Source organism: Podarcis bocagei (assembly GCF_964188305.1).
Source record: "Podarcis bocagei genome assembly, chromosome: 3".
Lineage (NCBI taxonomy): Eukaryota > Metazoa > Chordata > Lepidosauria > Squamata > Lacertidae > Podarcis > Podarcis bocagei.
The window spans coordinates 78,282,289-78,296,947 of NC_138127.1; the positions used below are offsets into that span (position 1 = coordinate 78,282,289).

Consider the following 14,659-nt stretch of genomic DNA (forward strand, 5'->3'; position numbering starts at 1 on the left):
GCGCGGGGGTGGGGGGGAGAGAGGAGGAGGAAAGGCGAGCTCTCCTTGGCGGGTTTTAAAAATATACCAAGCCTAGCGAAATAAGGGGAAGGAGAGTTACAAATGTTGCTATGCACCCCAGGTTGCAACATTTCCCACTCAGCTCCCCCCGCACCCCGCCTAAGACTCGTCATTTTTCAAAAGGAAGTGCACACTCCTGTAACAACAGGGGAGCTTCCCCTCCCGCCCCTCGTCGTGGTAGGAAAGCAGCGCGGATGCATTTCCAAGCACCGCAGAGCGTGCAAGCTTCTGGGTTATTGGAAATACTGTAAGTGCGGACAGAAGGCCGATGAGCGGAGAGGCAGCCAAGAGGGAACGAAAAACCAAGGCGGGTTGTGTCCTGCTCTCGCTCCAAAGGGGTAAATCACTTGAAGCGCCGCCATGAAGCAGGAGTCGCTGCAAGCTCCCGCCGCCGCCTCCTGCTCCTTCCCCTGACAGCCTGCCAATTCCAACCCCGCCTCCCAGCCCCCACCCGCTTTATCTGCCTCCACCAGGCATCCCTCCCAGACCCACCCTCCGTGTCACGTGGGAAGGAGGGAAGGGGGCTGCCAGGAAACTCTGCTGCTGGCCAGGGAACTTCCAGTGCCCGACTTCCTTTTTGCGTCCATTACGTCACTGGTGCGCGCCGGCGGCCGCGCGTCTTTTCCGGGAAACTGAAGGAGCGACGTTTGGGACGGTGTTGCTTGAGGAAAGGCGAAAATGGCGTTGTGGGTGCGGGACTTGCTGGCTTCTGGAGCGCAGCCGGTACCTCTGCCGGCCGAAGATCGATCGGTTTGTGGTTTACTCCGCGCTCGTTGCCGGGTACAGGTAAAAAAAATGGGCTCGTGTGAAAGAAGCGGGTGGGTCTTGGTCCCTGTGTGAGGGGCGGAATGAGGTCCCTCGGGGTTGCTTATGGTTGGGGCGCGGGAGCTGGGAGGACACCCCCCGGAATTGTTAGACTGCCCTCGCCACCCCCCACCCCCAGTTAGCGTAATTAGTTGCTCGGGGTGGTGGTAGTTGTAGTCCCAAAAGCACCTGGAGGCAAGGGGCTACCCAGCTTAGCTTGACATAATTCCCTTTTGCGTTCAAAGCTGGGTAGGGGGCCAAGGAGAAGGGATTTGGTGCCTTTCCTTACGTAGCGAAAGCATGGTGCTTTTCTCACGGACATAACTGAATCTTCCACTTTCTTGACTAATTTAGAACTAGGGTCCATCCTAGCTGACACTCACTGAAAACAATGACTGTGAAGCCGTTGGGGAAACTGAGAAAGTCCCTCAGTGGTGTTTTCGACAGTCATTGTCAAGTACCGCACAGCAGTTAAGAGATTATTAATGGGGCTGATGTTAACTGATTTGGGAAATTCTTTGAGGTGTATAATTCAACACGTGGTAAATGTGTTTTCTGTTGTTGTTTTGCCCCCTCCCAAGAGCTTGGGCAGGTAACAGCATTAAAAGTATAACAAAATGGTACATGATAAAAAGAAGACTAAAGTCCCCCTGTTAAATCCAAACTCCTCTTGACCAAAGATAGTTTTACAGCTCATTTAGATAGTATACAGATTCTGGACTTCAAGGTGAATGGAGTTTCACAGTTCTGTGACTTGGAAGCATTTCTTATAAGCATTCATAGTTTCTTTCTTTTTGTCTTATCTATTACCATTCAGTTAACAGAATCTTTCCAAATTTTAGTAGTGGCACTACCAATTTGTGACTCAGTGGGATGTGACTCATATTGTGTTCTGTGCTGCACATATTTGTATACATTTACTTCACCAAGTATTGGATCTTTACACAGAGAAAGAACCAGATCTCTTATCCATCTTTTCACCAGCATACAGTTTTAAATAACTAGATTGGAAAATAATCTAATTACCAGTTACTACGTATTAAACTGTTGTAGCATTTCAACCTACAGTATATGTTTAATTTTTTCTGACTTGTTTGTATTTAGGGTCTTCCGGAAGATCACTTCTACATAAAGTGTAATGGTCGACTTGTTAATTCTGAAGATGTGCTACAAGAAGGAGCTGTTTACAGCCTGGAACCAAGACTGTGTGGTGGAAAAGGAGGTGGGTTCACGGTTGCAACTTTGTGCTAAATAATTAGAATACTATGTAACTCTGAAAGTGGAAATTAATATGTTTCTTTCGTTGCAAGGAGCTTGTAAATGTAGCTATGAAAAGCAAAGTCTAGTTTTCTACCAAGCCTTGTTTCTCAAGCTTTCCCAGAATGAGCTGCTTTCTGCCAACGCTAAAGTGTTTAACCTACCCTGTGTGTAACTGAGCTAAGAGTAATTCTATGCAAGCACAAAACATTTTCTTAACTACATAGATGCAAAATAAACTTAGTGAAAAATCCTTAACATCTATCTTAAATTTCTGCATGTAGCAGTGGGAAGAAGACAAATATAAATACAAAAGGGTGAGATCACAGTCTTGATGAGCCTTTCCCAACCTGGTGTCAACCTGTTTCAGACTACACCTTCCATCAGCTTCAGCATCTGGTTGGAAAAGGCTGATTTTGAGTAGGCATCCTTGCAGTTTAACACTACATTACCAAATAATCTTGCTATAGTGTTCTCTTATTCTTACCGTTATGCTGCTGACAGCTTGTAATTCCCTCCTAGGTTTTGGATCTATGCTCCGAGCACTTGGTGCTCAAATTGAGAAGACAACAAATCGAGAAGCTTGCAGAGATCTTAGTGGAAGGAGACTTCGAGATGTTAACCATGAAAAAGCGTGAGTCATTTATTTCTCACAGAAAATTCCTCTCCACAGAAATGCAGACTAGTAATTTTTTTTGCAGGCTAGTAGCTTTTGTGTGCTTATTTACAAGGTTGGTTAAAGCAGTTAGCCCCTTCAGATGCCCTTATTACATTATATATAAGGAGGCGAGCAACACATGTAGAATTGCAGAACAAATGCTAGGAGTGAGCCTGAGATGAGTATTGTGGGATTTTTATTCCTGATGAAGTTTGATTGGTCTGGCTTGAACTTTGGTTTTAATTGTTAATTTTACATATTTCTGCTCTTGTGAAGGGCAAACTAGAAATATGCTACTTAAAATAACTTTCGTGGACAAGGCATGTATTTACCCTTCCTGGCTTTCTCTGCAGTACTTAAACATCTGGAGGATTTTTATTTTCCTTTCTGGTGTCTCATTGACAGTGACCCCTGCCAAACCCCACCAATTAATAAAGACAAAAGTAATTTTTAATGTGTTTTGGAAGGAAGCAAATGAAGGTGTTTTCTTGTGTTTTGTAGGAAGATGGGAGTTTTTAACACTCACTGTTTAACATGGTTAAACTAAGGAACTCATTCCCAGTAGTGGCCACCAACTTGGATGGCTTTGAATGAAGATCAGACAAACTCATGGAAGGCAAGGCTACTAGGCATGATGGTTGTGCTCTTTCCCCACAGTTGGAGGCAGCAATGCTTCTGAATAAAAGTTGCTGGAAACCACAGGAGGGAAAGAGTGGTCTTGTTCTTGAATCCTGCTTGCGGGTTTCTCACAATCACCTGGTTGGCCACTGTGAGAACAGGATGATGAACTATATGGACCATTGGCCTGATCTCCTGACACTCTTAATTGCAGGTGGGCAGACTCATGTCCAGCTTGCAGGCTTCCCACAGGCATCTGGCCAGCCAATGCAAGAACTGGGTGCTGGACTAGATGGGCTGTTGGTCTGATCAGCAGACTCATCTTCTCTCCTGATCCACCCAGAGCTTTTCCTCCCAGCAGTAGGCAGAAAGAGTGCTTGATCTGAAACTATCAAGCTAATGGCAGAGTAGACACATGAAAGTGCATGTAGTGTCATGTGGCTTTTTCTCTCTTAACAGAATGGCCGAATGGGTGAAGCAGCAAGCGGAACGTGAAGCGGACAAGGAGCAAAGGCGTGTGGAAAGACTGAAGCGCAAACTTGCAGAGCCGAAACACTTTTTCACAAACCCAGACTACCAGCAGCAATGTCACGAGATGGCAGAAAGGCTAGAGGATTCCGTTCTCAAAGGTAGCACAGAGAGCAGCATTGGTCGTTATGCTGGATTACACATCTCAATTGGGCCCTTATTTAGTTGCAGCTAAATAGCTTGTCATTATGATGGTCTGGTGTTGAAGCGTGTGCCTGTGTATTTGCCTTGAATTTTCAACCTCTGGGTTGGACAGCTCTCTCCTTGAATAGAAAGTTTTCTTCCGTTATAGGTGGGACTATGATCCAAAGGTGTCTCTCACTCTGCTTACTGGATGCTCCTGTGGGCAGAAGAGAAAAGAGAATTGTCAGTGATTCTCCTCTTCTCCTGTAGCTTCCATTCCACCTCCCTCACTGTCCCAGGGAGGGGAAAGGGTTTGCCCAACCCTCCAAAGCAGATTTTCAGCGGGTGGAATGTGGGGTTGCCGAAACGTGCCTCCTTCCTCTTCTGCCTGCATCAGCATCCAGTTTGTGGAGTTCTGCTGAAGGCAAGTCTAGGTCCACTTCCCAGTCACTGACCTCTCATGATCACTACCTCTCAGTGACTGAGCTGCTCTGTTACAGTGGCTCTGACCATGCAGGTATTGCCATGGTGTCCTCCTTGCTGTCACTGGATTAGCTGCTTCGGAATCATCATGACTTGCAAGACTTAACCTGCAGGCATAGAGAACAGTTTGTAGAACCTTATGAGTTTGAACTCTGGGGTCTGTGAACAATCTAAGTGAAATTGAACCCTCTTATTTGTGGCAGTCCTCTGCAGGCCTTGGAATGGCACCTCAGCATGCAGATTGGTTCAATGATATCATTGCCTTGTGATGAAAACGTTTGGGAAAATGGCTGTTGAAAATTAAATTCCTTGGTGTTTATTTTGATAGTTGGATTTCGATAAATTTTAAAAGGCTGCTCTGAGAATTTAGTGGAACACCCCCCCCCCCGATTACTCTGTGGAAGAGCAATAAAATGCAAAGCAAAGGGGATTTTCAAATTATTGATTTTGTTATATTTCTATCCCACCTTTTCTCCCAAGGAGTTCAAGGTAACCAGTTCTCCCCCTCTCCATTTTATCATTGCAGCAACCTTGTGGGCAGGTTAGGCTGAGAAAAGGCAACTGGCCCAGCATCATCCAGTGAGATTAATGGTTGAGTGGGGATTTGAACCCTGGTCACCCATGTTCAAATTCAACACTAACCACTATGGTTTGCTATCATCTGCACTGAGTACTGGTGGTGCCTTAAATAACATTGTCAGAGCTGAAAAGTAAGCTAAACGAAACTCTCATTTAGTGGGAAATTAGAGATAAATAGAAATTGTACTTTCATTTCTTAATTCTCATACCTGTTTTTTTATTATGTCTTTGTCTGTGTTTGATTTGAAATGCCAGGGATTAAATGGAGAAGGAAGAGTTGACTGTTTTTGCTCCTTTTCAGGCATGCAAGCGTCTTCTAGCACAATGGTCTCGCCAGAGAGCAGTGAGAGCCGGAAACGGCCAGCTGATTCTGAAAAGGGAGCCACGTCTGAGAAGAAGAAGAAGAAGTGCTTTTGGTGAGCATTGCAGTTTGATCCTTTTAACTAGATGAGAAGGTGCATGAATAAAGATTGTAAGGAAAAGGAACAGAATTGCTTCCTTTAAAAGGGAGCAGGTGGGCTTAAATACAGTGGCATGGATCCTAAGAACCATAAGCACTGTTCTGCTCGTGAAATTAGGTTTCTCACTGCCTCTGCTTGCAAGTAATCCATTGGATCCAAATGAATAACCATTTCATAGCAATCCTCTACAACAGCTCAGCACGTTGAACCCTTTAAGTTCACTACAGAATGCAGCAGATAAACTAGAAGGCAGCTTATTATTCTGTGTAAGTATTCAAGGTGGCAGAGCTCCATGGTTTCAGCAGAGTAACTAAATGAGCCCCTTGGAATTGGGTGGGAACAGTGTGTTGGCAGTTTCGTGCTTGTTTGGGCGCTTATGGTCTCTGACTTTCTACTCTACTTTTAGAAAGAGTTGCCCTTTTGATACCATTACCGTGATGTTCAGTGACTTCTATGGAATTTTAGTACTGCAAGAGCTTCACTGGAATTGGTCTTGCATTAATTCCATTGGTAGGGCTGGCCCTACTTGGTTGCCTCAGGTGGCAGATGTTGAGGGGGTAGTGAGTGGGTTGGTGTCCCATGCTGCCTATCCTGCACCCCGTAAGCTAGTCTGCTGCCTTCAGGTACAGTGAAGGATGCTGAAGTAAGATCCAGTTGCCAGTACCCTCAGCTTCTGTATATGAAATTGGGTAGGAAAATGTGTTCTACATTGCCAGAACTTGTGTTCTTTTCATAGTTGTTGAGGCAAAAGGCTTTTGGGCAAATTGCCAAACCTCTGTGCTTTGCTGATGCTATTTGTTAAAACACACACTTTTTAAAAATGGATTTTCATTGATTGTGGCAGGTTGGGGGTGGAAGGTTTGGAGGACCCTGACAGTTCACAAGACAGCAGTAGCAGTGAAGATGACGACTCACCTGGCACATCAGGAAGTTGCACAGTGTCATCTGGCAGCCGTGTGAAGATGGTGGAAAGTACAGAACAGTGTCCCAGCAGTTCCGAGGATTCCAGAAGCTGCTCTTCAGCCTCTGATGCAGCTGAGATTTTGCAAGAAGAAGGGAAGGGTGCTAAAAAGGATCTGGTAGAGGATCCACCTATCACTGAAACTGCAGCTATTGAGAAACATGAAACAGCCAGGACAACAAAGGACAGAGATCCGCAGGAACCTGTGAGCCAGTTACAGAGCACAGTAAGTATGATGCTTATTATGTCTGATTAGAAGTTTATTTATATATATAATATATATATATAAATGCAACTGAAATGCAGTTGAAATGCAACTTGCTACCATTTCCCCTAGCTTTTATTTTCACTCACAATGTGATGATTGCAATGTCATGTCTCATCCTTCCAGATACATTTTTGGGAGTGGGAGAGTAGGATGGTGGTGGCTATTGTTATTTATTTAATTTCTTTTTCAGTAGATTCTGCTGACCTACGCTCACACTCACACACACTTTCAGCTGGGCCCTGAGAAAAACACTGTCCCATTTACTAGGCTGCTCTGGTCCATGGGGTCACGACTAAACAACAACAACTCTTAACCATAGATCGGGGTGGAGAAAGTGTGGCCCTCCAGAAGTTGCTGGGCTGCAACTCCCATTGGCTGGAGCAAACAACATCTGACAACATCATTAACAACATCTGGAGGGCCATAGGTTGCCCAACCCTGCCACAGAACCTCTTTGGTTAAATTGAAACATATATACAGGATTTTGGAGTCCTGTAAGGATGCTCCTATAACTTAAACTCAACACGCACCATGTTAGATGACTGCAATATCCCAGATTGAAAACATGTAGTTGTTTTTCCCATTTCCTTTTTGCTGAAAAGCTTTTTGTCTCTTTGGGTATTCATGACACACATTTAAAACACTGCCTGTTTCCCTTTGTTTTTTGTTAGGAGACTTCAACAATAGATCTTTTGGATTTCAACTCTGTTGCTGAACTGGAAGCCATAGGACTGGACAAGCTGAAGTTTGAGCTGACGGCTTTGGGACTGAAATGTGGGGGCACCCTGCAGGAAAGAGCAGCACGGCTTTTCTCAGTGAGGGGTCTGTCGAGAGATCAGATAGATCCTGCTTTGTTTGCTAAGCCTTCAAAAGGGAAAAAGAAATAATTTTTAAAACTCTGGTTTTTTTAATTTTTCAAGATTCTTCATATTCTGCTGATTTTGTATAGTGATCTCTTTTCCAGGAAAGAAGAGGCAAATTTGTTCAATCTTTAAATACAGTTCTTATATGAGTAACTTGGGGGGGGGGGAGTGAAAGTTTTTGCCTGCTGACTCATTGTTGCCTTTTTTGTGCAAGTCCTGATAGCTTTTGCACAACAAGATCATAGCAAGATGCTATGTTTGTTTTTGTTTTTTTACGTTGAAGCCTGTTTCCTAAGAGTAGGGAGTGGCAAATGTTTTAAATGTTATAAAGTTGTTTAAAAATAAAAATAAAATTCTAAGAATGGCATTGGGTGATACAGAAGAAAATGAATGATAGAAAAGAAATGCTGTATGTGGTTGTATGAATAGTTAATAAAAGCCAAAGCTACGGACTGTGGGTTGAATCTTCTCAAAGCTGATTTCATGTTTGCGACTGGTGTTTTTAATGCAATACTTGTTGCAAGGATACCGACAAACATGTGAGAGCTGTTACTCATCAACCTGGGGCAGCGTGCCCTTCCAGGCAACATCTATTATAGCAGCAAGCCCATTTTGGGAACAAACATTGTTTAGATGTTTTTCACAAGCCAATGCTGAGGTTTGAGTTAACTGCTGACAAACACCAGATATGCCAAGGCCTACTAATTTCATAAATAAAACCTTAATTCATCTGTAACTAGAAATAGGCAAAGTGGTGTACTTCCTTCTGTGAAAATTCTCCATGGGCTAAATGACCTGCATAACCATAGTTTGACCGTTCATCCATTCTCCCTCGTTCAATCTCTTTTCTCTACCATTTATTTTAAGAAACACACAAGGAGGCTACATCTACACCAATAAATCATATAAAATACAAGTGCATTTGCCATTTATTAATAGATTCCACTTACATCCTGCCTGCCTTCTACCAAACCCAAAGAGGTGGCCTCCTATCCAGGCACAGAACAGTCCCTCCTTTTTATAATTATTGCCTTAGCTGGACAGGAAGTGGTCTCTCACCTGCTGCCCATGCCACCTTTAACATAACATTTCTCACTTTTGCACTGCTCCAAACCCTTTCTATGGCCTCTGGAATTTCCTGGCTTTAAGCAAGGTTTATTTATAATGTAGTTACAGTTCGTAGCAGGTGCTAGGACTGTCACGAGAAGGGTTTCCCTAAAAGTCCTGATGCACAGCTTAAATCAAATGATATCTGCTGAAATCTGCATTTTGCACAGGTATAAAGTCTTCTATTTTCATCCAGCAATGCTGATACGAGGGGAAGAGGGGAGCCTCTGTATGCCTTGCTATATGGGAAACTACTTGTGTAAACGGGTACCGGTACATTTCCGGCAGTTTCAGGGCTGGGACCTCCCATCTGGAGCCTGGGGCCGGTGTCTACGCTACTACTTTATTTATTACAGATAGGTAGCCGTGTTGGTCTGCCATAGTCAAAATAAAAAAATTCCTTCCAGTAGCACCTTAAAGACCAACTAAGTTAGTTCTTGGTATGAGCTTTCGTGTGCATGCACACAAAATGTGCATGCACATGTATCTGAAGAAGTGTGCATGCACATGAAAGCTCATACCAAGAACTAACTTAGTTGGTCTTTAAGGTGCTACTGGAAGGAATTTTTTTACTTTATTTGTATAAGCTTAGACCGCCCAATTACAATTAATGATTGTCTTTACAGGTGTGGTTCCCAAAGAAATGGACTCTGAGCAAAATTTCCCATTAGCTTTTCAGTGCTCTAGCCAGCCAGCAATGAGCCTCCAAAGAATGCCATGAAAATATATTTCTGTTACTGAAGTCTTGGGCTTGCAAGAGCCCTGCTGTCAAGTATAATGTTTAATTGAGTACTTTTGCTGAATATAGAGTGGGAAGGACTGAGAGGTGGTTTTCTATGGCGAAGAGGCCAGCTCTTTCCTCCCAGCCACTGCTAATAATGCAAGGATTATTATGCCCAGAGTGGTTACTTGCTCTGTGGGTATGATTGGAAGCTGGATCGCTCTCCATCACTGTTTCCAGAGCCCCTGAAAATGTTCATGTCCTCTTATTAGATCATGGGAAGGCAAGTTGTTTTTTAATTAGTTTTTATTAAAGATTCTTGTGTAACAAGGCAAATAAATAAAAGTGTCTCCATTCTCAATTCAGAGTCTTTTTCACAGTCTATTTACATTCGGTATGAGACATATGCATTGTGTGGTTTGGGATGGGGATAATGATATTTCATTCTATTGCGTAGTGTTTGTGCAGGGTTTTTGTGACACCATCACATGGGTAGGTCATACACACAAACACATGTAAAAGGTAAAGGGACCCCTGACCATTAGGTCCAGCCGTGACCGACTCTGGGGTTGCGGTGCTCATCTCGCTTTATTGGCCGAGGGAGCTTCCGGGTCATGTGGCCAGCATGACTAAGCTGCTTCTGGCGAACCGGAGCAGTGCACAGAAACACCGTTTACCTTCCCGTCGGAGTGGTACCTATTTATCTACTTGCACTTTGATGTGCTTTCGAACTGCTAGGTTGGCAGGAGCAGGGACCGAGCAACCAGAGCTCACCCCGTCGCTGGGATTCGAACCGCCAATCTTCTGATTGGCAAGTCCCAGACTCTGTGGTTTAACCTACAGTGTTACTCGGTTAGTTGTGTTCAGTTGGTTTCAGTGTGGTTTGTTTGTGAGTGGTGGGTGTTGTTGAGTCAGATTAACCATATCGTTTGGTTGAAGGGGAAGAAGGCGAGTTCAACTATGGAAGTAGCTTGTCCATACTTGTTATGTATGCTCTCTTGCAATGTAAATGTGTGGTGTTATGTAGTGTAGTTTCACCCTGGGCCAACAGGGGGATACTGTATATAGTTTTCACTCAGGTCTGTAGATAGTTTTCACTCAGGTCCGCGGCAGTTAGTTTAGGCGGGAACTCTGAGCTGTTGTGTTACAATGTTGACAGCCGGCTGCCTATAAATACAGGCCGGCTGAGCTGTTCACAGTCAGTTCTATTCCAGCTTGTCTTAATAAAGAGCTACTTGAAGAAATCGCTGTGCCGGCTGCTATGTCAACCCACTACTTAATACTGGCGACGAGGATGGGATGGATGGACATCAGAGCACAGCCAGATGCGGCCAGCCTCTGAACTGAGCTGAATCACAGAGCGAAATCACTGAGCGAAATCACTGAGCGAAATCACTGGGCAGAACCAATTCAGAGCTGACTGTTCTGGCTAGAGCACTGTGTTCCATCCATCGCCCTTCACGCCGGCATCGGAATCATGGCTTCACTTGTGCCTCTACTGCCGTTTGCGCCAGCCTCTGAGTCATGGGACTCCTACCTCGCTCGGTTCGACTGCTACCTCCAAGCCAACGAGCTGACAGCAGTATCAGTGGATCGGAAGCGGGGCCTATTTCTCAGCCTCTGTGGGCCTGAGGTGTTTGAGACGGCCCGAGCATTGGTTGCGCCTGAAGCAGTCCAGGCAACACCATGGGACACGATCCAAGAGAAGCTCCGCAACCACTACGCACCAAAGCCGTCCAAGATTGCTGCCCGCCATGCATTCTACCACCGGAACCAGGCAGAGGGGGAGTCAATCAACAACTACGCCACCGCCCTGCGACAGGCTGCAATGCACTGTGAGTTCCGAGACTTAGACGATGCCCTGATGGATCGAATCGTCTGCGGAGTCCGGGACATCCATCTGCAACGGCGTCTCCTAGCCAAGCCAGACCTCACGCTACAGAAAGCCATTGAGGAGGCTGTGGCCTCAGAAGCTGCTGAACGCTCCGCCCAGGAGATCCGCAAGTCCAGCAGCCCGCGTCTTGCTAGGGGGCCAGTTCCGGTGCATCATGAAGAGGCCAGCAGTGATGAGGCATCCTCCAGTGAAGACGATGACGTGCACCAGACAAAGCGGGAGCGCCGGAAGCTCCAACAGAAGTCCAAGGGCCAACCGGAATGTGCTGGCTGCGGAGGCGACCATTCCCGTGCCAAGTGTTGATTCAGAGACGCCATCTGTAGGAGGTGTTCCAGAAGGGGCCACATCGCTAAGGTCTGCCGATCGGCTCCGTCTGACACCCCCCCTTCATCGACTCGCAAGTTCAAGTCTTCACTCCAGTCTGCCAAGGAAAGTTGTTTCGCTCTCACCAACTGCCGCTGCCCGTCTGGAACCACGATTGGCCAAACCGACTCGTCTACGCGACGCAAGCTGAACGTCACGGTGCTCATTGAAGGAGCTCCATGTGACATGGAGATCGACACCGGGTCTGCCCTGTCCGTCGTGTCATGGAGCACCATCAAAAGACTGGTACCCAGAGTATCCAAAAGGCAACTCGACTCTCACCGCGTACACCTGAGAGACTACCAGGGAAACGACATTCCCGTGGTAGGCGTTGGCAGGTTCCGGATCGCCTTCAAGGATTTTTCGGGCCTGCTCCGGTTGGTGGTGGTCGAAGGTCAGCGGCCAAGCCTCCTAGGGCTAGACTGGTTTGATGCCCTCGGCCTGGAAGTCACCGGCATCAACTGCATCTCTAACGCAGAGACTGAGGGTCTGGTCAAAGACTTTGCCGAGGTTTTTGACGGCACCTTGGGACAATATACTGGTACGCCCATCTCCTTTAGCCTTGATCCACAAGTCGCCCCCATCAAGCTTAAGCCACGCCGGGTTCCCTTTGCTCTCAAGGCTAAGGTGGACGAACAACTGGACAAACTGATCGCCCAAGGAGTTTTGGAGCCCGTTGACCACGCAAAGTGGGAAACCCCCATCGTCACGCCTGTCAAGCCAGATGGGTCGGTGAGAATCTGCGCTGACTACAAGTGCACAATCAACAAGGCACTTCAGCAGCACGCTTATCCGGTTCCTGTTGTCCAACACCTGCTGCATTCCCTGGGTGAGGGTAAGGTCTTCGCTAAGCTGGACCTTGCCCAAGCCTATCAACAACTGCCAGTCGATGATGCCACTGCTGAAGCCCAGACGATCGTCACCCACCGGGGGGCATTCCGTTGCCGCCGGTTGCAGTTCGGGGTGAGTGTGGCTCCTGGCATCTTCCAAAGCCTTATGGAGCGTCTCCTGCAAGGCCTTCCGGGCGTGGTACCATATTTTGATGACGTCTTGGTGTCTGCAGAATCACACCAGCAGCTGTTCGAGCGCCTCCGTGCCGTGCTGACCAGGTTCCAGGAGGCCGGGCTCAAGGTAAAGAGGGAGAAGTGCCTGATTGCCGTTCCACAGGTAGAGTTCCTGGGCTATCTTATCGATGCCTCCGGCCTTCATCCAACCACATCCAAGATCCGCGCTATCCAGCAGGCCCCCACCCCGAAGGACAAAACGGAGTTGCAGGCATTCCTGGGGCTGCTGAACTTTTATAACATGTTCCTGCCCCACAAAGCCACAGTGGCTGAGCCTCTTCACCGACTCCTTAGCACTAAGACGCCTTGGGCCTGGGGTCATCGAGAGACGGCGGCCTTCAACGCGGTCAAGGCTCTCCTTTCTTCAGACAGTGTGCTGGTACAGTACAGTGAATCCAGACCGCTGGTCCTTGCCTGCGACGCCTCACCTTTTGGCATCGGTGCTGTCCTTAGTCACCGTTTTCCAGATGGAAGAGAAGCACCGCTCGCCTACTTTTCCAGGACACTATCTCCGGCGGAACGGAATTACAGCCAGCTCGACAAGGAGGCATTGGCACTTGTGGCTGGAGTGAAGAGGTTCCATGAATACCTCTATGGCAGGACTTTTGACCTCATCACTGACCACAAGCCACTCCTGGGCCTCCTCGCCAGTGATCGTCCAACTCCACCGGTCCTCTCACCACGCATGCTGCGATGGACTGTTTTCCTGGCTGCCTACCACTACCAGCTCATCCATCGGCCGGGGAAATCGATGGGCCATGCCGACGCCCTCAGCCGTTGCCCTCTTCCAGCATTTGTGGAAGACCCGGCTCCAGCTTCATCGCTCCTTCTGATTGAGGATCTTCCGGCAGCGCCTGTATCGGCTGCCACTGTGGCCTCCGCGTCTGCCCAGGATCGCACCATCAGCCGGGTGCTCAACTGGGTGTGGAGGGGGTGGCCACAAGGGCCTTTTGCATCGGAGCTCCAGCCCTTCGCAACCAGACAACATGAACTCTCAGCTCATCGCGGCTGTCTGCTGTGGGGAGACCGCGTCGTGATTCCCCAGGGACTCCGTCAGCGCGTCCTGGAGGCTCTGCACGTTGGCCACCCGGGAATTGTCAAAATGAAGGCGTTGGCTCGATGTTACGTCTGGTGGCCTAATATGGACGATGCCATCACTGCCTGGGTATCCGCCTGTCAAGCGTGCCAAGAGTCGAGGCCTGCACCACCGGCAGCTAAGGGACACACCTGGGAGACGCCAAAGACACCCTGGTCGAGGGTGCACATCGATCTGGCTGGCCCCTTTCACGGCCGGACCTTTATGGTAGTGGTGGACGCCTATTCCAAATGGCTGGAGGTCGCCCTGATGCCCTCCACCACTACCGAAGCTGTCATCCGGGTGCTGCGAGGCCTGTTTGCAACGCATGGGTGTCCTGATGTCCTTGTCTCTGACAACGGACCGCAGTTCACGTCAGGCACGTTTGAGCGGTATCTTTTGGGACTGGGCATCCGCCATGCCCTAACGGCACCTTTTCATCCATCCAGCAACGGGCAAGCGGAAAGAATGGTGCGCTCGACAAAAGAGGCACTGGCGCGCCTGGACCGGGGAGACTGGCATGAGCGGGTCGCCGAATACTTGTTCGTGCAGCACATCCCTCCTCATGCGGCCACAGGGAGGAGTCCTGCTGAACTGCTTATGGGCCGCCGCCTCAGGTCACCGCTCGACCGGCTACACCCAGACTTTGCCGTGGCTGAACCCCCAGGCTGTGCCAACGCACCACGGTCATTTGTCCCAGGAAACCAGGTCTTTGCCCGGAACTATGTGGGGGACATTCCTTGGGTGCCAGCCACAGTAGTGGGAGTCACTG

At 47.8% G+C, this 14,659-nt stretch overlaps 1 protein-coding gene across 1 annotated transcript; it reads left to right on the forward strand.

Annotated features, from left to right (window-relative positions):
- Nucleotides 1-675: 675 nt before the first annotated feature.
- SDE2 (SDE2 telomere maintenance homolog) lies at nt 676-8,142 on the forward strand. Its single transcript, XM_081187101.1, has 7 exons — nt 676-846; nt 1,969-2,086; nt 2,644-2,755; nt 3,857-4,026; nt 5,412-5,526; nt 6,416-6,758; nt 7,472-8,142. The coding sequence occupies exons 1-7, from the start codon at nt 739-741 to the stop codon at nt 7,685-7,687; spliced, it is 1,182 nt and encodes a 393-aa protein (XP_081043227.1). The 5' UTR covers nt 676-738; the 3' UTR covers nt 7,688-8,142.
- Nucleotides 8,143-14,659: the final 6,517 nt, after the last annotated feature.